The sequence below is a fragment of the Actinia tenebrosa genome, unplaced genomic scaffold, assembly GCF_029948245.1.
Source record: "Actinia tenebrosa isolate PJP-AT-01 unplaced genomic scaffold, QUT_ActTen_1.0 PGA_scaffold5__44_contigs__length_20552954, whole genome shotgun sequence".
Taxonomy (NCBI): domain Eukaryota; kingdom Metazoa; phylum Cnidaria; class Anthozoa; order Actiniaria; family Actiniidae; genus Actinia; species Actinia tenebrosa.
The window spans coordinates 9,783,162-9,807,794 of NW_028292582.1; the positions used below are offsets into that span (position 1 = coordinate 9,783,162).

Genomic DNA, 24,633 nt, shown 5'->3' on the forward strand with positions numbered 1-24,633 from the left:
TACATAGTCACAAAACTAGTCATGGGCTTCCTTTGTTAATGAAAAAACATTTTATGGGGGGATGGGTCAGGATGGTGAATTTTTGAAAACAAATTTCTCCCCCAGTATTTATGTTAAAAAATTTAATTCCACAATATCTTCAAATTGAAAGACTTCAAATTTTAATCTTGACTTGATTTTCGCTATAAAAATTATATACGCGAAAAATTATGGGTTACAGAACATGATTAATAATTTTTCTTACCCTACCCCAGAGAGTCTTTTTTTGTTAATAGCGGGAATTTCAATATGGCGGACGAGTTGGATGAGTTGAAGTCTAGTGTTTCTTGTAAACTGTAATAGCTAAAGAGTAATGGCCTGAAATGGAATCCCAAAAGGTAACAGAACACCTAGATTTGTTTTTTAATATGCAATTTAACGTTTTGTCGTGATTCTTGTTGTATTTTATGATTTTCTAATATAAACTTTGAAGGAAATATATAAGCGTGTTTTGATCTCGTTCTCAAAGCTAAAGCAGTAGGCTTATGGTAGTAATGGTGTTTTTGCCTCGTTAGGGAAATAAAAGAAACATTCCTTCAGATGACTTGTTGAAGAAATCTTGCTTCTTGTACAATCAGGGGAAATTTAGAGAATGTTTACAGACTTTGAGAAAAGGTATGAATCTTGCCTGCCTGCCTGCCATAGCCAACCATAGCCAACCAATAGCCAACCAATAGCCAACCATAGCCAACCATAGCCAACCAATAGCCAACCATAGCCAACCATAGCCAACCATAGCCAACCATAGCCAAACATAGCCAACCATAGCCAAACATAGCCTACCATAGCCAACCATAGCCAACCATTTTACTTTTTGTCTGCCTTCCTTTATTCAGTTCATTTTGAAATATTTGATACAAAAGAATGGAACTTAGAAAACAACTTGCTGCTTTGCGAGGATAAGGTAAGAGAATCAAGCTATATATACATGTTTCCAATAAGTCTTCTATCACATTCATCTGTTCTTTTATTTATCAATTCATCCATCTGTTCACCCCACCCTCCCTCCCTCCATTCATTTATCATTTTTTTAATTAATTTCTCCATCCATCCCTCCATAGTGTTTGTCTGTTTGCCCGTCCATCTGTCTGTCTGTTTATCCATCTGTCCATCCGTCTGTCCGTCCGTCTGTCCGTCCTTCCATGCATCCATCCATCCATCCATCCATCCATCCATCCATCCACCCACCCATCCATCCACCCATCCATCCATGAATCCATGCGTGAATCCATGCATGAATCCATGCATGCATGCATGCATCCATCCATCCATGAATCCATGCGTGAATCCATGCATGAATCCATGCATGCATGCATCCATCCATCCATCCATCCATCCATCCATCCATCCATCCACCCACCCACCCACCCACCCACCCACCCATCCATCCATCCATCCATCCAATCATCCATACCTTAAAATTCCTTTCATTTATCCATCATTCATCAATTCATTCATTTGTCCATCTGTCTGAATTAATATTTTTCATTATTTTTTTCAGATTACCCATGCACCCAATTTAAATAATGTTGCTGACAAGTTTGAAAAACTAAATGAAAAAGTTACAGGTTTGTTTGCCATAAAAAAAGGAATAATTGGAAGAAGTATAAGTGACCTGCTGTGTTTCTTGTATGATTACATACTCATTTACACAGGGTTAGCCTCATATCAGTGTTTAAATATTCACAAATACCAACGGTAAAGTAAAGAATGCACAAATTCAACAATACAAACACTTTGAAACTCAACGGACCTTGACTGGAACACATGAATATTTTGCACAAAATCAAGGCTAACCCTGTGTAAATGAGCATACAATCGAGAAACACAGCGGTAATTTGAAACTCAAAAATGGTCTATTTGTGCATTCATTTCAGGCATACCCCCTAGTCCCCAGACCCTACTCCAAGAAACAACCATTGCTATAAACTTTTGTTGTATTCTACTCTCTGGTCGTGTGACTCACAAGGTTGTGGATGGCTGTTTCATAGCTGGGAGTGCCCTCACAAATTGTATTCTAAGAGGTATTAATGTTTGCATGTATTCGCATTTCCGAAATACTCGATTTTACGGTCCTGTTCAGTGACCACAAATAAAAAATGGTTCCAAGCAGATGTTGGAGTTGCCACACATGATAAAATCTAGTTTATTCTTTTTAGAACAAGAAAACTCTGATCTTGACTTGGAATTATTTTTCGTGATCACTGATCAGAGCTATAAAATGGAGTATTGAGGAAGGGACTAGAATACAAGTGTAGAAATATTTATTGAAATAAAAAACAAACCCCATCAGATGAACTATCACACTAAAATTATTACAGTTATTTATACATTCTTATTTTTGTGACTTTTAAAAGCTTGCCAATCAGTAGGTTTTCATCCAAACATGCTCGAACTTGGTAATACAGTGTTAATATTAGATTAAAACTCATCACCAATAGATGAGCTTGGAGGTAACCATGACAACCATGCTAGAGTCTACCCCTGGCACCCGTCACACTGAAGCTCAGTGGAAAATACTTACCTATACTATACTTACCAAGAGCAGGGAGGTGGGTGGGTAAACATTGATCTGCAATGATCAGCAATAATCCCCAAAGGCAGCTAACTTTTGATCCGCAACGATCAGCAATTATTTTTGGGCTAGTGTGCGATTGTTATGCGATGATCAGCAAGAAGGGGGAATAAATCAAAGGACAAGCTCTTCCACATTTCAAGCCCTTGAGACCCCTCAGATCCCCCCAACCAGCTACCATGTGGGAGATACTGGCCAGCATTGTATCGGTTTTAACCTTGCCTAAATTACATTTAGCCTCATACGATCTTTTTTGTGATGGGGGATCGTATGTTAATTATATCAAATTTTTCCCATTTTCCTTCCTTTCTTCCTTCCTTTCTTCCTTCCTTTCTTCCTTCCTTTCTTCTATCCATTCATCATTTTACTGAGATTCTTCCTCATTCTCATTTCATTCCTTCTTTTCCTTTCTCACTTTTTTCCTTTTTTTATTCCCTCCTTTCTACTCTCTATCAATAATTTATTCATTTTCCCCCTCCCGTTTCCTTCATTTCCTTCCTTCCCATCCATCTCTTGTTCCTCTCATTCATTCTTTCGTTGTGTTATTTCCAGCTTCACGAGCATTGGATGTTGCTAATGACGAGTGGCTTTCATCAAAGGTCATTTTAGCTCAAGAAACCTTCAACAGCGATACACTGACAGCTGTAATCCAACTAATTGAGAATTTACTACAAAGTACAAAGAATGCAGATGTTTTTGGTGAGTTTATGAATTGAAATATTTTGTTATTCTTGGGCATGGTTTGGTATGTTTGGTTAAACTCATCACTAGTAGATGACTTGGTGTTAGGTGCTCGTTCGATGAGATGAGAGGGGCCTGGCGCATTAAATCAAGGTTACTATGGCAACCCTGTCAAATTCTCCCCTGTGCTTCAAAGATTTTTCTCTGGTTTTCTTCCTTCCACAAAAATCAATTTTAAATTCCAATTTCAGACCATGGAATGAGGGCCACAGGTTTGTCATAAAAACAAAACAACAAAAATCTTGTTTTTTTTCAAGGGCAGCTTTTTTATAGCCAGTGGTTAGAGGCCCTCGATCCAAGATCAAATTGGAAATGAGGAGTTGATTTTTGTGAAGGGAGGAAAACCAGAGAACCCGGAGAAAAACCCTCGAAGCACAGGAGAGAACCAACAAACAACTCTACTCACATTATGACACCAAGCCCGGCACGACTTGAACTTGGGTTGCATCGTTTAGAGGTGAGCTCTCACTGCTATGCAACCCATAAAGGCTCACTATCTTTGCAATAGACAAATGTCCATGTAGCCATGGAAACGCTTGATCATAATGATTTTCTTTCTTTTACTGACAGTGCCATTCATTTTATCCTGCTTCATTTTGGCTGTTTTATGGATGGCAAGGCATGAAGGTATTCTTTAACTTTAAATGCTTGTATATGTTCATAGAGTTAGTAGACCACAGTTACTTCTATTTCCATAAACATGCGAAAAAGCTAGCTGTGAGCTACAAGCTGAAATTTGGTTTTTCGTTGCCATCAATCAATCCTCATCAGTCGGCACCTTTCACATTTTTGAATGTCGACAGCAAAAAAATAGATTCCAGCGTGCAGAGCTAGCAGCTACAGAGTTTTAGTTTTGAAAATAGCAGTAATGCAAACTGTACTGGATTATAAATCAACAGCAGTTACCTCTTTGGCTCTTTAGCTTTCCTAACCTAGAGAAATTCCATTGATATCCTTATTCTATGTTGGGCAGAATGTTTTCCCGTTCAGACCACATGTCATTCCCTAGAGTATCATTTCTTTGTTTAACGGTTGCACACTAGAAGACACATTAATATGGATACAACTCAAACTAAGAATCTTATTCTCAAGAAACCAGTTTCAATTGGGTAAACATTACACCCAAGCTTGAATGGCCCTTCTTTATTTCTTTGGGTTTCAGTTGATGCAGGCTTAAATCTTTTGAACATTATGGGTGACAGTCTATCAGATATAGAAATCAGCAGCTCATTATCTCACCAAGAGGTAAGATATTATGAGCATCCAATTCCCTCGGTCCTTTATTCACTCTTTCATTCATTTGTTCTTTTTTTTTCCTTTCTTCCTTCCTTCCTTCCTTCCTTCCTTCCTTCCTTCCTTCCTTTTCTTTCTTTCTCCCTCCCTCCCTTCCTCCCTTTCTTTCTTTTGTATAATTTACACCACACTTGGTTACAATAAAATACGTGTCTATGCAAAATTGTCTTTTGTTTTTGACCTCCTCCAACCTCCATTGTCAGATCTCTCTAATCAATGACTTACTTTAACTTTATTGTTTCATCTGTGCACATTCAAGATACATATGCTGATAATGCATGCGCCATTCATTGATTTTTTTAATTATTTGCATTGTGCATTTTCTATTTTTATTATCTCTCATAGACTATATTGATAGACACATCATTTATCAAGCAAGTATTCCCGCTCTGTCTTCTTCCACTGCCAAGAGAACTTGGTAATAACAAGAATATTAATCCTGTAATAATAATGATGGTGATGGAGACTGTTGATAGTGTTGATGGTGATGATGGTGATGATGGTGATGATGATGATGACTGATGTTGATGAGGATGATGATGACTGATGACTGATGATGATAACTGATGTTGATGAGGATGATGATGATGGTGCATGATGAGAGTTTTAGCTAGATGTCAATCAAAGTCCATATGGTCATAGAAATACTTTGATTGACACCCAATACCAGTGCAACATGAATTTTATCCACCTTTTCTACTGAGTTAAAAAGTCGCAGGGAGAAACTTTTAAACATTGAACTGAATTAAATGAAGTCTGTTTCTGTTGCACATGCAGGAATCAAGCCTATTAAAGCAGCAGTTACTTTCCTGTCGTCACTGTGTTACAAGTACTATAAACATGATATAGCCAAGGCACTTGGGATACTGGATGCAACAGGTGGTACTGAATGCTCATATATATCGTCTTGTGTAAACTACCTTAAAGGTAAGGTGTACTTCTATAACTTTCTAGTATTCTCTATGACACTACTTCCATCCTTTCTTCCATCCATTTCTACCTCTCGATCTTTATCCCTCCCTTCTTACACTTTCCCATCCTTTCATCCACGATCCACATCCATCAGTTCACTCATCCATCCATCCATCCATCCATCCATCTCTCCCTCCCTCCCTCCCTCCCTCCATCCATCCCTCCCTCCATCCATCCCTCCCTCCCTCCATCCATCCCTCCCTCCCTCCATCCATCCATCCCTCCATCCATCCATCCATCCCTACCTCCCTCCCTCCCTCCATCCATCCATCCATCCATCCATCCATCCATACCTCCCTCTCTCCCTCCCTCCCTCCCTCCCTCCCTCCCTGCCTCCCCCCCCCCCCCCCCCCCACATCCATTTTCATTCTTTGTTTCTTTGTACTCCATTCAGGTTTGATATACTTCGAAAATAATGACACAGACAAAGCGCTACAGTATTTAAACCTATCAGTAACTGACGTTCCTCTAGTAGATGAAAGATACAAAGCCGCTGGCCTTTGTATGCTGGGATGCTGTCTGTCAAGGAAGGTAACTTGTGACCTATCAAGGTTAATAGACCTCTTTCTTGAACGAGAGGAATTTCTATTACTGCAATTTTCATGAACATGCAGTATTCAGTATTCAGACTTTTTTGAAATCGCTGTTGAAGAATCGTTGTCGGGTTCAGAAACATAGAACATAGAAGCTGAGACCGAAATGGAACATGGGAAGTATGTTATTTAGATGCATGCTGTGACCGGCGACCCGTGGCATCATCCACTGTTTTTAATACGCGTTTGGCATTCTAAACCGACTACATGGATGGTGCAAATGAATAAATTATAATATAATTATGTCATTTCCCATGTGCCATTTTGGTCTCAGCTTTCATGTTCTATGTTTCTGAACCCGACAACGATTCTTCAATTGAGTGTGTATGAGTTATATTGGTATTAGTGGAATGAAGACTCAAAAATAACTTTCTGGTCTGAGTTACGAAACCAGATTAACAAGAAAATGCTCAATAATGCGTATTTTTTTCTTCGTTCCAGGGGAAGCATCACACAGCTATTGCCAAATTCAAAGAATCACTTACTTATAACTTCTCTCATCTTGACTCTCTATTCTACATCGCTCAAGAATACCAAGCACTCGGCCAACATGAAGCTGAGATTCAATGTCTAAAGTATCTTTGTGAGGTAATGATAATAGACGCGAAGCTACGCGATTTTCTTAGTTAACTATTGGTTTGTATCATTTAGATGAATGAATCTCATTACTAGCCTACATTGACAGGCAAACGCAGTCCGTCGTGTGCTATCAACCAGAGAGTATTCTATTGCTGGGTATCAATCAGCTAAATGAATCTCATGAATCTCATTACCAGCCTACAATGACAGGCAAACACTGCCCGTCATGTGCTATCAACCAGAGAGTATTCTATTGCTTGGTATCAATCAGCTAAATGAATCTTATGAATCTCATTACCAGCCTACAATGACAGGCAAACACTGCCCGTCATGTGCTATAAACCAGAGAGTATTCAATTATTTTATATCAATCAGCTGAATGAATCTCGTGAATCTCATTACCAGCCTACAATGACAGGCAAACACTGCCCGTCATGTGCTATCAACCAGAGAGTATTCTATTGCTTGGTATCAATCAGCTAAATAAATCTTATGAATCTCATTACCAGCCTACAATGACAGGCAAATACTGCCCGTCATGTGCTATCAACCAGAGAGTATTCTATTGCTTGGTATCAATCAGCTGAATGAATCTTATGAATCTCATTATCAGCCTACAATGACATGCAAACACTGCCCGTCATGTGCTATTAACCAGAGAGTATTCTATTGCTTGGTATCAATCAGCTGAATGAATCTTATGAATCTCATTACCAGCCTACAATGACAGGCAAACACTGCCCGTCATGTGCTATCAAACAGAAAGTATTCTATTACTTGGTATCAATCACCTGGATGAACCTCATTAATCTCTTTACCGGTCTACAGTCGTCAGGCGTCTCTTAGTTATTCCGAGATTGAGAAAAAAACTTGATCGAGTTGTTGACATTGTACTGCATTGTGGAAATGTTTTATGAGACGAAAATAGACGCCATATTGGAAATATGTCCCCAAAACAGGCTCCCCACAATGCACTGCAATGCCAACTCGACCCAGTTTTCTGCTCAACCTCGGAACGGCAAATAGAAGACGCTCCAAAACGAAATTATGTGCTGAGAACGAGTTTTTGTATTATTTTGATAATTTCTTCCTGATTCTTCATATCATTGTAAAGCATTCGGATATTTAGAAGTATTTGCTTGTGCTGCCTTTAATTTATTCATTCAGTCTCGCTTTAGGCCGGTTTAGACGGTACGATTTTCGCCTACAACTATCGTATACAACACGCTCTCGTCTGTCGTAGGCGAGTTGTACGCTCGATTTACACGCTACGACTCGAGTTGTAGGATGGCGCGAGCGTGTTGTATACGATAGTTGTAGGCGAAAATCGTACCGTCTAAACCGGCCTTTAAATAAACGTGCAGAATGCGTGACGTGGGTGAGCACGCGGTTTGATTCCCGGACTCAGTGTCTTACGTGAGAACAGTTGATTGTTGATTCTCTCCTGTCCTTCGAGGGTTTTACTCCGGGTTCCGCAGTCTTCCCCCTCCACAAAAATCAACTTCTATGAATCAAATGGAATACAACGGAAGAAGAGCCAGTCAATGGAACTAATGTTAATTCTCATTTATTTAAAGGCATTGGTTCTTCGTTGCAACCAAGACACCAACCCACAGTCTCTACTCCAAGGACACTTTATACCATTCGTAGATAAGATAAATGGAAGAACAGTGAATCTACGTTATGCAACATACTGGCTTGGGAAACGATGTCTTGCACTGGACAGGTACGTATTGCGGGAATCAAGGGTGGTGTGCAATAGTGTGTCACATGTGAGTAGAGTTTGTTAGGTCTCTCCATTGAATCAAAGGTTTTTGTCCAGGTTCTCAGCCTGCCCTTACTTAGATCAGCCCAGAGGTTGTTTCAGAGTTCTATTTGTGAGTTAGCCATGCCCTGACTTAGATCAGCCCAGAGGTTGTTTCAGGGTTTGATCTGTGAGTTACATACATACATACATACATAGTTTATTCAAATCGCAAATAAATTATTGACAAATAGTAAAATACAAGTAAGAGCAGAGGCTAGCAAAAAGCGATACAAATGTTAGCTATGCCCTGACTTAGATCAGCCCAGGGGTTGTTTCATGCTCAAGTTATCGATAAAATGTTGATGTTGAGGTTGTATTAAGGTTCGACAAAACGGAGGATCATTTCTTCTTATTTGTACTCTGCTGTTTTTCCATCAATCAGGTTTCAAGAAGCTTCAGAGGCCTTGCTAGAGGCTCTCAAAGAGGCTCGTCGTCCTTGCCAACCACAGGTAAACAATATAACCTGAGACCACGACCACACTTATCTGGATAATTTTGAAAACGCAATTTTTCTATTCTGTTTTCGAAAAAAAATTTCCCCAGACGCAAAAGTTTTCCAATTATTTCGGAAAACGAAGATTGCGCATGCATAGATTAGAGTAACATGGGCACGTAAAACAGATTTGTGGACTTTTTTAACGTCGACCCCAGGGCCCTCCCACCACGCTGAGGAGAGAAAACTTTGGTTGTGATTGGCTAACGTCATCCTGGATTTTGATTGGTCTTTGCTTTGTTATGACTTTTTTTAGACGCCATGTTGGAAATATCTCCCCTAAAACAATCCCACAGTGTACCCCAATGCTAACTAAGTGTTCCCTCAACTTCGGAATGATTGATATGGGGATGATTGTACTCAAGCTAGGCCAGAATGCACCTCGTTTAATGAACTCAAAAGGGACTTTTGCATTCATATCGTCTGAATAAATCATCCATGATTTCCTTATCTTATTCTGGTTTCCGGGTTTTTTTCTTTTTTCGCTAGGTTGCTTCTCCTTACGCGTTACCTTCGGTATTACACCTGTACCGTGATTGTGCATTTGCGTTACTAAAGTCTGGGAGGGAAAAGGATTGCGTGACGATGTGTGATAATGCTATGGAGGAAGCGCAGGACGGGGAATACGAGATTGACCTTTGGAATAGCGATGATATTCGTAAGTTCCATGACATGCTTTTATTGTTGACTTGCATGAAATAATCCGAATTCCATCCATCCATCCATCCCTCCTTCCACCCATTCATCCATCCATCCATCCATCTTTCCATCCATCCATCCATCCATCCATCCATCCATCCATCCATCCATCCATCCATCCATCCATCCATCCATCCATCCCATCCATCCATCCATCCATCCGTCCGTCCGTCCGTCCGTCCATCCATCCATCCATCTATCTATTATAGTCTCATTTCTTTACTTCCACAGCTTCCAAAAAGAGAATACGAAATACAATCCAATCAAGTCAACAAACCAGAAAGTTCCGATCTTGCTGCCTTGAAATATTATTATGTAAAGCTGCTGCCTTGTCACAGATGACCCAATCACTACAGTCTCTGGAATGTTTACAGAGGTACGAAAATTGGAGAAGTAGCATTGCACCATCACGTGATGGCAGTCATGAAAGAAGGCACAACAATAGAGTCGTTCTCTTCTGGGAAAATGACATCTTTCTCATGTAAATCAGATTAGACCAGATTTAATTGTTCCTGCCTCCTGTCATGGCTGCCATCACGTGATGGTGCAAAGCCTGTATTGGTTGCAATGATTGTCGTAAATATATTGCGTTTGATTTTGTCTTAACATTTATCTTATATGAGTTGCAATAGAAGTAAGGTACGTTTTGTCTTTGAATTACCTTAGATCAGAATCAGAACAGGCGTTAGACACTTTCAGACACCACAAATAAATCGTTTCATTGTATTTCCCTCATATGGTGACGTGCAATAACCAATCAGGGCAAGCGTTATGAAATCAGACAGCATGGCTTTGTGATTACTATTCATTGATAATAATTTCGGCAAATTTCCTTATATGGCAATAGTTACCGTGTCGGTGAGAAGTGAGTGATTGCAAGTCTATCCAATTGGATTATAAAGGGTGTGCCAAGATATAGTCTCCTACGCAGCCGCCATTAGTGTCGTCACGCGAGTAAGCGTTGCGTGACGACATTAATAGCGGCTGCTTAGGAGACTAGCCAAGATAGCTAGATAGATAAATCGTTTATTTCGAAAAATCAACACATCGTAGTCTTCCGATTGAATTACGCGTTAAAATTTACAAAGCATTATCACTTATAAACGCGTATTCAGAAGACCTGCATTTGAGTGTGGATAATGCCACGGGATAATGCCGGTCACAGCATGCATCTAATTAACGTACTTCCATGTGCCATTTCGGTCTCAGCTTCTATGTTTTATGTTTCTGAACCCGACAACGATTCTTCAATTGAGTGTATAAAACTGATACTGTAAGGATAACAATGCAAGCATTTCGACATAAATAACCATTTCAGTTCTTAAAGAGAGAGGAATTAATTAATTCTCGTTAGCTACTCCTATTAACTAACTGTTAAAAATGAGCTTTTCCAACATATTCTTCATGTCTTTGTGCTAAGATTCGCCTTCGCAACAATTGTTTGAAAGCAGTTGAGTGGATCTTGGCTATTATATTACGTAAGCTGGATGTTAAATTATGTCCAAAAAAAAATCTTGCACAGCCATGAGGCGTAAAAAAAAATTCCTGCACAAAATAAATTGCCCACTCCCCCCCCCCCCCCCCAAATCTAATGGCCCGTCCCTAACTGCCGCTTTAAAGAAATTCTAATTAATCTTCTTATTAATGAGTGTAAGGTGTGGCTAAGACATCGAAAAACAAACGGAAAAAGGATATACGTTTCTGACGACCGCCTTCATAAGGCATAAGTTTCGTCAGTAGTAAGACTGAAGAAATGAGTAAATGTGCAATTTTGAAAACGTTTTTCTTCTCACATTCAAACCGAGCAAAGCCTGCCCTCATTTTCACGGAAAATACAACGCAGCAAAGAAATACGACGAGGAATGGCAAGATCGATTTCTCAGTTTTTGAAACGAGGGACTCGTGTTGCGATACCAATAGCCGTGAAACGAAGTGCAAAGCTAAGCAGTACTCCGCTGTACGTACCCTTCACGAAGGCGATGAATTTCATGGAAGCTTGAATACCAAGAGGGAAAGAATCAGACGTACTTGGCTAACAAGGAGGAATGGAATTTGTACTGAAATTGAGAAGACTATTTTCGTGAAAGGAAATTCATTGAACCGCCTTCATAATAACTTAAAGGTAACTAAAAAGCTCGAAAAGAAGGGACTGTTGTTTTGAACGGAAAAATACAAATCACATGAAAGACGCAAAGAAAGGTGACTGAAAGATGACAACTGGAAATTTTCTGAGTGTATGCTTTTCCCATAAAGTATATTTTCACACTTTCGTTCTGAAGAAAATTAAAAGAGACTTAATATAAGAAATAACCCGCGCCATTTTGGTGAACAAAAGAAAAGGTTTGAGTTATATATCGAGGCAAATCAGTAATAAAACTGAGCTAAACGCTGTCGTTTTAAACGCTGTTTTATAAATAGATGCTTGTACAATTTTATTTAGTTAAGTTCACTTTTTAAAATTTCAATGTAAGCTCAAACGTTTTTTTTGTAGTAATTTCTAATAAAGACATTTATTATTATTATTATCAATACCAGTAAAAGTAATAATATTTCATTCATAGTTAGAAAAGGGGTTTAATTTATTAAATACAAGTAATGGCGAGCTAGAATCAAGAGCTTTTCGTCAAGATCCCTCCCCCAAGAGCTCTTCCTCGAAAGTCCTTCCCCGAGATCCCTTTCCCGAGATCCCTTTCCCGAGAGCCCTTCCCCGAGAGCCCTTCCCAGAGAGCCCTTTTCCGAAAGCCCTTTCCCGAGAGCCCTTTCCCGAGATCCCTTTCCCGAGAGCCCTTCCCCGAGAGCCCTTCCCAGAGAGCCCTTTTCCGAAAGCCCTTTCCCGAGATCCCTTTCCCGAGATCCCTTTCCCGAGAGCCCTTCCCCGAGAGCCCTTCCCCGAGAGCCCTTTTCCGAAAGCCCTTTCCCGAGAGCCCTTCCCCGAGAGCCCTTCCCCGAGAGCCCTTCCCAGAGAGCCCTTCCCAGAGAGCCCTTCCCAGAGAGCCCTTTCTCGAGAGCCCTTTTCGGGTTCCTTTCCTTATTAGCTTTTCTCCAAGAGCCTTTTCCCAAAAGCCCTTCCTAAACAGCTCTTCCCTAAGAGCCCTTCCCCAAGAGCCATTCTCCAAGAGCTCTTTCCCCAAAAGCTCTTCCCCGAAAGCCCTTCCCATAGTGCCCTTCCCCAAGTGCCCTTCCCCCAAGAGCCCTTCCCTAAAACCTTTGCCCATAAGCGTTATACCCAGATTAATATGGCCTTCTAGAAGAATTTGAGGGAAAAAACAAAAACAAAAAAAAACATAGCCATGAGCGCAGCGGCCCTGTTTGTTACGCACCTACCTTACTCAATACCACTTCATTTTCCTTGGTGTATTCATCCATTTGTTTCGTTCATTTATTTGTTCCTTCGCTCGTTCGTTCGATCATCTATTTACTATCTCCTGCCAAGAATCTGAAATCTTGGTTAACGAAAAATGCAGTTTTCTCCTTCGACGACCAGTTATCTCGAGTCATCTTTTGAGTTATGCGAAAACAGTAAGAAAGGCTTAATTAATATTAACTTGATTATGAATGGCTTTCTTAACAATTAACGACTTTATAACTCTATTAATTTGCATACGGCAAAGTCCGTGGCCGCCGGATCGGCATCTTTTGAAGTGAAACAGTTTACCAATTCCGGTAACGGTCGGATTTTGTATCTGATTTATTCTTCGCTTTTTCATGCACATCGACCGTGATATCTAAGAGGTTTGACTATCAAACCAACTTATTAATCTCCGTCCTTGGTTGAAAATGAGTTGGACAAAGCTGATTTTCTGTAAGACCAACCAGGTAGAACCAGCTCTGATTTTTAAGGCGAGTGGAAATTCCGAAGGGCTTTCGGTCGACAACAACCGTGGTAAAAATAAGAGCGATGGATCAACGTCTCATTCGTTTTGCTCAAGCCACGATAACGGAGGCATTTTGCTCAAAAATTGTACTGAAAGTCGAGAAGAAAAGCTGGAAAAGTTGGAAAGGATGTGGTTGAGAAGGAGGAATGGCATTTGTGAAGAAATTGAGCGAAATACCTTCGTTGGGAAAAGTCCACTCTGCCGTCTTCGTAACAATCTCGCGGTAACCACAAGGCTAAAGAATGAAGGACTTTTGTTTTGAACATTGCTCCTGATTCGATTAAAATTGGGAGCATTTAAAATTTTTAAGAACCCAATGTGTGATTCCTTTCGAAACTGTCTTGATTGCGAGACTAGCATGCAAAAAAAAAAAAAAAAACGTAACGAAACGAAAAAATTTTTTTTGTCTTTTTCGATTGATTTTGTGACAATATTTTTATATTTCTATATCAACCTCGCATTCAAGATAATAGGGACTTTAAGATTTCCAAAATCTACGATGGCGACGTCAACCGGAAGTGTAAATAACTTCACTTTAGTGTCCGGGTGTCTGTCTTTCTTTTGGATGAGTTGACTTTACTGACAATGTTTGAAATGAAATCTCCAATGAACAGAACCCCAAAGAGAAGTTATTCCGGTTGACGTTGCCGTCGTAGATTTTGCAAATCTTAATGTCCCTAATTTTTAGAAGGGTCCATTCGATATCAAACAAATACAAATTGCAGCTCAGTAATCACGTGCTGATTAATTCACTGAGAGCAAATGAATGAACATTTTGATTCCCATGGGTGAAATTTACTGGTGAGCAAACAAACTTTCTACAACCTGTTTCAAGAGATATAACTGCATTTCGTAACACACTGGTTGCACATCGTTTCATTCAGTTCTTTACAAGTAGCTAAAAAGAATCATCAATTTAAAATAAAATCAAAAAATTTGCTCACCAGTACAGATACGTGACCGCTAACTGCAAGGGGCCTATTACAGATTTTAGAATATTTTCTTTGCGCCTCGCCTTGGCCGGGATGTTTGGGCCTGGGCCGAGCCACCGGAAATGACGACAAATTACCTATTAACGACACTGATTTGACGTCTTCGAACTTGAGGAATGTCTATCTGAGTTCTGTTAAATTTTGAGGACTATACTTTTTCGATTGTTGGTGCCATTTAACAAAAATGAAAATATTTCTCATTAGCATCCATTGTTAACGGTACCACAATGGCCGCCATGTTTCTGTCTTTTGACTCTCTTGGGAATGCTTGCAACTCATCAATTTTTGATTAACTACAACGAAGACAATTACGAAAATAGGTCAAATGTCAACTTGCGCGCTTTTCTTTGATGGTTTTGATCACTAAAAACAAAATTTTATATCGTTTTTCAGTTATCGTAAAGTTAGATTTTTGTGTCTATCCTCTTATTGATGATAAATTTCGTCATCACATTTGCCAAAGTAGTGTCGATAGAAAATAAAATAACTTTATTAAGGATAATTTTACTGTCGTTCTACTCTAACCATGAATACTCGAGTTCATTTTATTTTAATTTTTTTGTGTATAAATATAAAAAGTCAAAGTCAAAGTAAAGATCATAGTAAAAATTTGAAATCGGGAAAATATTTTTTAATTTTTGGCAAGTCTTCGAACACATGCGCTGTTATACCGGAAGTCCAAGAAACCCTGATCTCAAAAAATGGATTATGCCAGAGCCCTCGTTCTTCGCCGCAGGCCAGATGAATCGCAGGCTCTGGGTACGAGAGCGTTAGAAAACATGCTGAAGTGTACGCATGCGCAAACGAAATGATTTCCTTGAGTACGCACGTGCGCAAGGCTAATGATGACGAATAGAATGATACAGCGGCCATCTTGAATTACGGGATACCAAGGGTGCAAACTCATGGATAATTCCTAAAGCATAGAGCGAAGAGGTTATGTTTTCAAACAATTTGAAGTCTTGGTGTTTCGCATATTGTTCCAAGTACCAGTAAATTCAATTGCTTTTTAGATGTACTTCTCATTGAAAAGCGTAAAGTTATATAAAAAGACACCCTGACAGCTGTGCAGTCTATAAATGTTCCAATAGTTGCCCCCAGCATCCCATAATGTCTTGAGTAAAACAATAGAATTCAATATTTTAACTTAACATTTTTTTCCAATAAAAAATGAAGTAGGATGGTTGGGCTTGTGATTAACACATAGCAACGGTAACTAAGGAGTTTCGGGACCCTTAATTAGGCCCACGCGACAAAAGCGCCGACAGCCACTTTGATGTCACATGGTTGTATTTGTCCTTTACACCTAACAACAGTAACCAAGGAGTTTAGGAATGTTTGGTTAATTTTAACACGACAAACATTTCGGTAGCATCTGTACGAACGTCACGTGTTTGGTTGATTTTTTTATTTTATTTTTTTTATTTTATTGAAATAATTGAATATTCAGAATTTACAAAATTTATTTTTCTTATGTCGTTCTTTTATTTTACTGACTGGAAAATAGACCCTTTTACCTAGGACGTAATTTTTGCCCATTTCAGATCACGTGTCATTCCCTAGAGTATCATTTCTTTGTTTAATGGTTGCACTTGAGAGGACACATGTATTGGACACCACTCAAAAAAGCATCATATTTTCAAGAGATTGGTACTTGGTCCGAAATAGACCTCTATTCAGACCACTTGTCATTCCCTAGAGTATCATTTCTTTGTTTAATGGTTGCATTTGAGAGGACACATGTATTGGACACCACTCAAAAAAGCATCATATTTTCAAGACATTGGTACGTGGTCCGAAATAGACCTCTATTCAGACCACGTGTCATTCCCTAGAGTATTATTTCTTTGTTTAACGGTTCACTCAAACAAAGAATCGTATTCTCAAGAGATTGACACGTGGTCTGTAATGGGAAAACGTAGCGCCTGAACTAAAGAGGTCTATTGTTATATGACGTAAATCCGTACGGAATATGGACGGGGAGTAGACGGTGTAGACCTAATTCGTTGCGTTACAATGTTTTCCCATTTCTTTGTTTAACGGTTGCACATGAGAAGACACAGGTATAGGGATACAAAACAAACAAAGAATCCTATTCTCTTGGGAATGACACATGGTCTGAAATGGAAAAACATTGTAACGCAACGAATAAGGTCTACTTTAATAAACATGTATTATTTCTCGTATTTTATTTCAGGGTTTTTGTTGCTTTAGAGAACTGCATTTCCTCACTTGGTGATGAAGAAGATAGTAACGGTAACAGAGAGCTCAAGCGAAGAAAACTCGAATCGGGTATTGTAATATAATACTTAAGAACTGTTCATAATAATGAGGGTTACTCACGAAACAGCCATGAGAAAGCACTTGACTATGAGCAATTTGTTACAGTGAGATTTCTTAGCAGGTAGAACTAATATTCATCATAGGCTATTTTATCAATTTATCTTTTAAGACTATTCAAGAGGTGTTATCACAGCAGACACACAAACTACGAAATGTTACAAAAACAAAGAAATAGAATTGGAGCGTAAGAAACTGCATCAAATTAAGGTATAGACTACACCTCTTTCGCTTGGGCGTAATGTTTTCCCACCTCAGATCACGTGTCATTCTCTTGAGAATAATATTCTTTGTTTTAGTTTGTTACATCCATATTCGTGTGTCTTCTCGTGCGCAAAACAAAGGAATGATAGTCTAGGGAATTATGTGATCTGAAATGAAAAACATTTCACCCAGGCAAAAAAGTTATATTTTGTATTATTTATAAGATTGTTAAAAATCATGTTACATGACTCTCTTGAGACAAATTCTCGACCAATGAGATTCAAGTTAGAACGATATACCCCACCCCACCCACCCTTGACTTGAAATTTGTACTCCTACTGGGCCAAATTCATTTTGAAGCACTTGAAAACGAGACAAGCCAGGGTAAATCTGTTTTTCCAATTTTGTTCCAGTCACAAGCACATTTAATAAGAGCATCAGTGATGCTTCAGTTGCTCGATCAAGAGAAGGAGGGTTTGGAAGAACTGCACCAAAGTTCGCTTTGTGATCCAGGTATGTGGTGTCAGCAGTGAAAGTAATGGGAAAGGTAGGAAGAATAGAAGGAAGGAAGGAAGGAAGGAAGGAATAAAGGAAAGAAAGAAGATTGGAAGGAACAAAGGAAAGAAGAGAAGAATCGAAAGAAAAAACGAGAATAAAAGGGAAACACGGAGGAGAAAGTAAAAAAAATACTTTAACTTGAAAAAAGGAATAAATCAGGCAAGGAAGAATGGATTGAAGAGAGGAAAGAACGAACAAAGAAAGAAAGAGCAAAGATAAGATTTTTCAACTTTTACATTACTAAACCAGAGGATCTGTTTGTAATTCTTAGATAACACAGTTGCCCTCTTCAAATACTGCACACTGTTAATGAAATTGGGTTCAAGAAATGTCGCAGCTTCTGATTGGATGAAATTTAGGGGACTGGACTTGAGGACTAAAAAACCATTCCTAGACTTTCAAAACAGGTTGGTGAGACAGGAAACCCAATTCTGTTATGTAATATCGCCATATTGTAATCTTGTGTTTAACTTACACGCTCGTGTACGTAGTACGCTTGATTTACACGCTACGACTCGAGTTGTAGGATGGCATGAGCGTGTTGTATACGATAGTTGTAGGCGAAAATCATACCGTCTAAAGCGGCCTGTAACTTGTAAGCATGTCTTAATATTTCAGACCAGATGTGATTGATTCTCTTGAGTAGTATTTTTTTATGTACTGGTAATCAAAAGATGATTTAAAGGGCAACTTACCCCCCAAAATGACCCATTTTTAAGAGAAAGTACATCAAATGAGAAACACAAAAATTCAATTTTTAGAGGGGATAGAGCATCCGTGTTCCTAAAAAAATAATTTCAAAACATCGCATATATCGCTCTGGTGGCCGCCATCTTGCACTTTTATCGCGGGCTCAGAAAAACAGGTAATGACGTCACAACGTCATAAGAGTTCACGGCGTCAAGTTGTTTACGAGCGTTTGGTTGACTTCTTCCCCTGTTTCTGAGACGTTTTACTCAATATTTTACGAACGAAATACGGCCTGGTCATTCAATTAAAGGCATGTCAGAGTCTAATTCTTTTTCCGAAGACTCGGACAGCTCGAGAGACGATTTTGCTCAAGAATTTTTAGAAACGGACGAGTTTGTTTTACGGCCATATCAGTTCGAACCAGAAATAGAAATCTCCTCAGATGAAGAGTTCAGAGAAGGATCTGACAGTGACATTATTGAAGACGATGAACAAGAGAACAATCGACTAACAAATTCAGATTGGTAAGTTTTACTTCTTTCTTATCACGATAAAACTCAACTACGTATCCATTTTTTACAGTCGTGTTTACCACTTTCTTGCACTGTATATTTATGCATTTTAATCTGCCTCACGACCTTTGCAACCAAAAGCAAAACCAACTGTCACAATTAAACATCGCTTGGTTGTCAATAAGTTATATACTGTAGGACACAGATTCAGGGATATAGTTGTGTCACAATTTGTGTATATACTCTCACTTGGGACAATCATTGATAGTGTTCAAAAATACTAAGGATTGTTTTATTTGTTAATAGGTGTACCTGTGGTAGCTGCCAAATTATGGATACAATAGCTGAATGCATTTGTTGCCAAGAAATCTAAAAAGTAGTTGCAACATGCCAGTCTGTTGTTGAAGATGGAGATGCTGATGAACCACCACCATGCATTACTCAACATCCTGGATTCTTACCTGTTTGTGGCAATAAGTATGTTCTTCGAACCGCATGGGCTCAGTACAAACAGCAATACAGAGATGCTTATGAAGGCCCAGAGCAGAAGCAGTACAGACACATTGCATATAGACAACTAGCAAGATGGTGCTGGGGAGTTCTTGGAAAGGAAGTTCGGGTTGTTCTGCCCTCTTGTGCTGTCATGTGCATCAGAGCACACTTCCCTCCTCCTGGACTAGAGGAGGACTTTCAGTTTGAGGGTTTTCATTATGCAGATGATTAGCTTGATATAATGTTGCATGGAGTGAATATATACATTTTATATATTCCTTACTTCAGTTACTATACAGAGTGGATTTTTTTCTATCAGGAAAAATTCCTGGAATTGCAATTTTTTGGCATATTTAATTGCAAGATAATTGAAAACAAAAACATAGACTAGAAAAAGCTGAGACCAATATGCATAAGAATCATGTATTCATTTAGGATGCAGTACACGGAAAGGTGTGTTATATAAATTTCTTTTTTATATAAAAAGCTTTTTGTTGGTACAAACATTTTTTGAATGTTTTACATATTTTATTATTAAAAACACACTAAACAAAATACCCAGCTGAATAGTGAACCTAGTGTACAAAGCACTAGTGAACACGATCACTAGCCAACCAAGCAAAATTTGCAGTTATACGAGTCCTGGCAGCAAAAAAGTTAAATATGCTGAAGCAAATGTCACCATTCAATTGGATATTTTTCTTTAATATATTCATACTGGGGGAGACTCCCATATATAAGGTAGTGTAGATAGGTAAAGAAAAGACCTCTTTTTTACAGTCAATTCTTACCTTAAATGGAAATAATATTTTAATAAAATTTTCATTTGAACATCTAAAAGGTACTGCATACTTATCTGCCCGTTTCATCAGGTCCCCTTGTCATTTTTAAAAATTACATATTTTGTATATAGCATTTATACTTGGGTCTGTCGTGTACCTTTCCATATCTGGGAGCTTTTTTCATTAAGGGATATCTTTTACCAGTATTTTACACGACTGTCCAAAGATAGCCTGCAAAGCAGAGGGGGATTGGGACTTGAGGGAGGGGAAGAAGGACCAAACAGTGGAGGGTCATATGACCTGCAGGTACACAAAGGCTAATCCTAATTTAGATTATCTTGAAAACCTGGACCGGTGTTTCTGAATCAATTCCTGTTTATCTGATGCAGGCAAACTTGCAATGTTTGCTGGTAGGTCTACTTCTTCAATTTCCTGGAGGTCAACTTCTGAGCCATCACACAATCCCAGCACTTTCTTTTGAAGCTCAGGAAGGAAAGAATAACTTTTCTTTTCCAACACAGGCTTAACTACCCAACGCTTGTGCATTTTTGGGAAACATGGGCGGTATCTTGCCTCTCCCATCCTCGTCCCCGGCTTTTGAATCACAGCTTGGTTCCTTCCTGTGTTGTGGTTGTTGTCAATGGCTGCCAGTTGTGTTCTAGCAACCATACCCTTGTAGGAGAAGTGCTCTCTCTTTGGGCAGTACTTCAGGATCATGGAGTGGTATACTTCAAGCCCACCTGTGTGACAGAAGTCAGTGAGCTTTGCCAAGTCCTTCAGCAGTTTTGGTTGAAGGACCACTTCTTCAAGGGCTACATGAGCTGCAGATCCTGGTTTTAGCCAGCACTTTTTACGAGCTTCTCTCTGGGTTAGTCGAGGACGGTCACATTTTTTGAAGATCTCTGCATCTCTCCAAGAATGCTTGTTTGTCACATGATGCAAGATAGAGACCCACTTCTCTCTCAACAGCTGCACACTACCATTGCATGTTGCTGCACACCACCACAGATGGTTTGAGACCGACTGGATCCAATGTGAAAGGTCAGCACTTTTTTTCAACTTGGCCTTCTTGTTGAGTTTCTTCACAACAGATTTTGACAAATGCCATACGTCATATTGGTGTTTGATGTGGCTGTAATCTTTTTCCATGGTGCTAGTGATTGAGGTATGTCTGTCAGTAGTTATCCTCTTGATGTTAATATCGTCCTCATCCTCAAGACTACCAAGACTCCTAATGAAACCTTCTTTCTCCATAGCATTTGAAGATGTTGTTTCTGTGACCTGAACCACAGAGAAGGAAACTATCTTCCCTGAGTCATTGTCCATAAATGTGTATGTACCATACTTGGCATTATGGCCAGGGCTGTCACACCGTCCATCCCCATTCAAGTATACAAGAGGCTTACTTGACAGTTCTTGTAAAACGGTTCTTCTTTCTCTTTCCCAGGTATCATTTATTACAGGAAATAGATACCTATTCTGATTTTGGTAAAAAACTTTTTCACTGATAAATCGTAACCCAAGACATGAGGCAAAGTTTTGGATTCTTGTAAAAGTGTTACCAGTGAACAAAATAGATGAGCAGATTAGAAGGTTTCCTACCGGTGCACGATTGATGAGAGGCTGGGAATTCCACAAGCAGTTGTGACCTTTCATACATATGGTTTTAACCGTTACCATGCTTCCTGTGCAGGTAATGTTGGTGTCAGTTACGATGGAACCACAGTTGATACAAAACCTGAACAGTTCACCTAGGCATGCTGCAAATACCAAATACTTTGGCTCTTTGATGTAGGTGTCAAAGTGATACTCAGGTTCAGACTCTTTGTCTGTTGAAGAATTTGTTTCTTGTGATGAGATAATGTATTCATCCTCTTCATCACTTGAAAAAAGATTCACTTCTTCATCTGACAAAGGAAAAGACCCACAGGACTTTGCAGATTTCTGTGGTGATACATCATTCTTGCAAGACTTTTGTGGTGACACACTCATGGGTACAGAGAGAGCAGTATAGCTGTATGGATGGTCATGCAGGATACTGTTCAATTGCTCAAATGTTGAATTTCCTTCTACTTGAATGCAGGCATCAGAAGTCTCAACACTAACATCCACATTTTCTGTTTGGGTTGAGGTGCTTTTTCGTATTGAAAGCTTTTCATCCAGACAGCACTGGACTCCAAAGTCCCTTTTGTTGGAAGGTGTTTCATCGAAGGAAACCTCCATATCAGATTCTTCAACCATTTCATCAAGTGCATGTGTAGTTGGAGTCAGTAGGTTATCCAATGTCTTATGGGGAAAAAGAAGTAAACATAATCATTTATAGAACAAATACAAATAACAATGAATGGCAGTTACTGGGGTTCTCACTGATTCCGATAGTTGAGACGACACTCAAGCTTTAATTGTTTATAGGACTTTCATTGACTCCATATGAAAGAGCGTATAACTTATTCATCCGCAATTCATCATAACTAAACCCGCAGCGGTAAACTTAGTATTAAGAATTTAATGCATTGGTTTGGTCTGAGCACAGTCACAGACCAGTCACGAAATAGCTCTAATATATATATAAGACTTACATATTACACTGACAATCTAGCAGTGCACGTGCGAACACAAACTACAAATCACCTACCTCTTTTTGTCGTTGTCGTCTTATACGGTTTTCTGTCGTAGCTCTTCTTTTACTAGGGATGGTTGAAAAGTTAAAAATACTTGGAATTGCATCAGCCTTTAACCTCCTTTTTCTTTTTTCGCCTGTTAGTTGCTCCATAAGGTCGGATTCGAAGCAACCATCCTCGAAGTGCTCGCTACATACATAGCAATTCTTCAATGGCGGCAGATTTGCTCGTCTTAGACGAGAAATCCAAGCTTTCTGAATTTGTAAATCTTTAGGAATCTTGTGATAGCTAACATCTTTTGTTTTTGTCGAATAGTTAGTGCATTCAGGCACGCAACAATTAACCATTTTGTCGAAAAAGCCACTTCAAACTCTCATGCTTACAGAAAAACTCTACATATCCAAACACACGTTGACGTTGTGACGTCACACCTGAATGCGGTAATTTATCGCGGGCTCAAAGATGGCGGCCACCAGAGCGATATATGCGATGTTTTGAAATTATTTTTTTAGGAACACGGATGCTCTATCCCCTCTAAAAATTGAATTTTTGTGTTTCTCATTTGATGTACTTTCTCTTAAAAATGGGTCATTTTGGGGGGTAAGTTGCCCTTTAACTGTCAGATACAACTCACTCAAATATAGGTGTTATTCAGGGCCGCAACCTTGGATGGATGGGATGGATGGGATGGATGGATGGATGGGATGGATGGATGGATGGATGGATGGATGGATGGGATGGATGGGATGGATGGGATGGATGGGATGGATGGATGGATGGATGGATGGATGGATGGAGGGAGGGATGATGTACCACAAAGGCACTCACATCATCCTCAAACTTTCTAATCCTTTATCCTTTTAATTGTCAAGTTTCATTTTTTTCATTTTATTTACTTACAGGAGTAATGGGGGCACAGATGCTTTGTCATTTTACGATGTCACACAGAAAGAATTAAAATCTATGGATGACTTGTGTCTGAAATACAGCTAAGAATTCTGTTGAGTTCAATAAAAATGAATGTGTAGACCAATGCCTGGTTGTACGAAGGGTGGATAGCGCTATCCAACAGATAAATCCTTATCCAGTAGATAAGTCGAAGCTGTTATCAAATATATTATCCACTGTATGAGATTTATATGGTTGTATCTTTTAGGAGTTGAAAACAAAAGGTAAAAAAAAGTAAAGGTAATTTATTTTACTTCGATAACGCGGGGAGTGGTTGCCCAATTCTCCCAAGCCAAGGGCTCATGTTTAATGCGCTCAAAGGTGCGCCCTGTACCCCCTCTTACTATCAGTGCTCCTTTTTACGGGTATTTAAAGCTAATTAAAGCTACACAGAACAGAGAGCAGTCGGAACAGACGTGGAGTTCCTGAGGATCGAACTATGAACCTCTAGCTCTAAAGGCCGAGCACTAACCAGCTGAGCTACGCCTGCTGCGGAGTCCTATAACATGCCTTCAATGGCTCTTTTAATTTTTGCATACCTTTTTGGGATCATTTTCAAAACCAACCACCCCTTTGTCCCGGGTATAAAACACGAGGCGTAGCCGAGTGGTTTTAGACCCGATAAAACACGATCTGCGAGTCCTGATGTATGTTCTCATACTGTACCGAATTCTTTACGAAATGAACCAAGTTTGATAGAGAAAATCCAAGTTAAAGTTTATGCAAATGAAGACGAATCTATATCAGATATAAAACCTCCTTCATGGTCATGATTTCTATTGTGTTTCCTTCATGAATTATTAATGAGTGTTTAAAGTTATGGATAAT

The 24,633-nt window shown here is 39.2% G+C and overlaps 2 protein-coding genes and 1 long non-coding RNA gene across 3 annotated transcripts; 2 read left to right on the forward strand and 1 right to left on the reverse strand.

The window, feature by feature from the left end:
- The first annotated feature begins 282 nt into the window (after window positions 1–282).
- On the forward strand, window positions 283–23,890 carry LOC116308402 (uncharacterized). Its single transcript, XM_089038234.1, has 21 exons — window positions 283–377; window positions 555–654; window positions 876–943; window positions 1,541–1,607; window positions 1,917–2,063; window positions 3,167–3,313; window positions 3,926–3,982; window positions 4,518–4,600; window positions 4,994–5,066; window positions 5,426–5,575; window positions 6,015–6,151; window positions 6,655–6,801; window positions 8,370–8,518; window positions 8,982–9,048; window positions 9,582–9,750; window positions 10,023–10,167; window positions 16,856–16,950; window positions 17,111–17,208; window positions 17,616–17,715; window positions 18,032–18,167; window positions 23,760–23,890. The coding sequence occupies exons 1-21, from the start codon at window positions 363–365 to the stop codon at window positions 23,848–23,850; spliced, it is 2,241 nt and encodes a 746-aa protein (XP_088894360.1). The 5' UTR covers window positions 283–362; the 3' UTR covers window positions 23,851–23,890.
- Window positions 18,505–20,009, forward strand: LOC148906513 (uncharacterized). The gene is made up of 2 exons (XR_016121374.1): window positions 18,505–18,974; window positions 19,269–20,009. It is a non-coding gene; the product is annotated as an uncharacterized LOC148906513 (long non-coding RNA).
- Window positions 20,255–23,415, reverse strand: LOC148906514 (uncharacterized). The gene is made up of 2 exons (XM_089038233.1): window positions 22,872–23,415; window positions 20,255–22,522 (listed from the first exon to the last, which is right to left on the reverse strand). The coding sequence occupies exons 1-2, from the start codon at window positions 23,202–23,204 to the stop codon at window positions 20,570–20,572; spliced, it is 2,286 nt and encodes a 761-aa protein (XP_088894359.1). The 5' UTR covers window positions 23,205–23,415; the 3' UTR covers window positions 20,255–20,569.
- Window positions 23,891–24,633: the final 743 nt, after the last annotated feature.

Excerpts from the sequence above, each read along its gene's own strand:
- LOC116308402 (XM_089038234.1), top strand. Across the intron at positions 3,983-4,517 it reads ATGGATGGCAAGGCATGAAG|TTGATGCAGGCTTAAATCTT; the intron begins GTATTCTTTAAC and ends TTTGGGTTTCAG. Across the intron at positions 6,152-6,654 it reads GATGCTGTCTGTCAAGGAAG|GGGAAGCATCACACAGCTAT; the intron begins GTAACTTGTGAC and ends TCTTCGTTCCAG.
- LOC148906514 (XM_089038233.1), bottom strand. The coding sequence starts at position 23,204 with ATGGTTAATTGTTGCGTGCCTGAATGCACTAACTATTCGACAAAAACA. Across the intron at positions 22,523-22,871 it reads GACGACAACGACAAAAAGAG|ACATTGGATAACCTACTGAC; the intron begins GTAGGTGATTTG and ends TTTCCCCATAAG.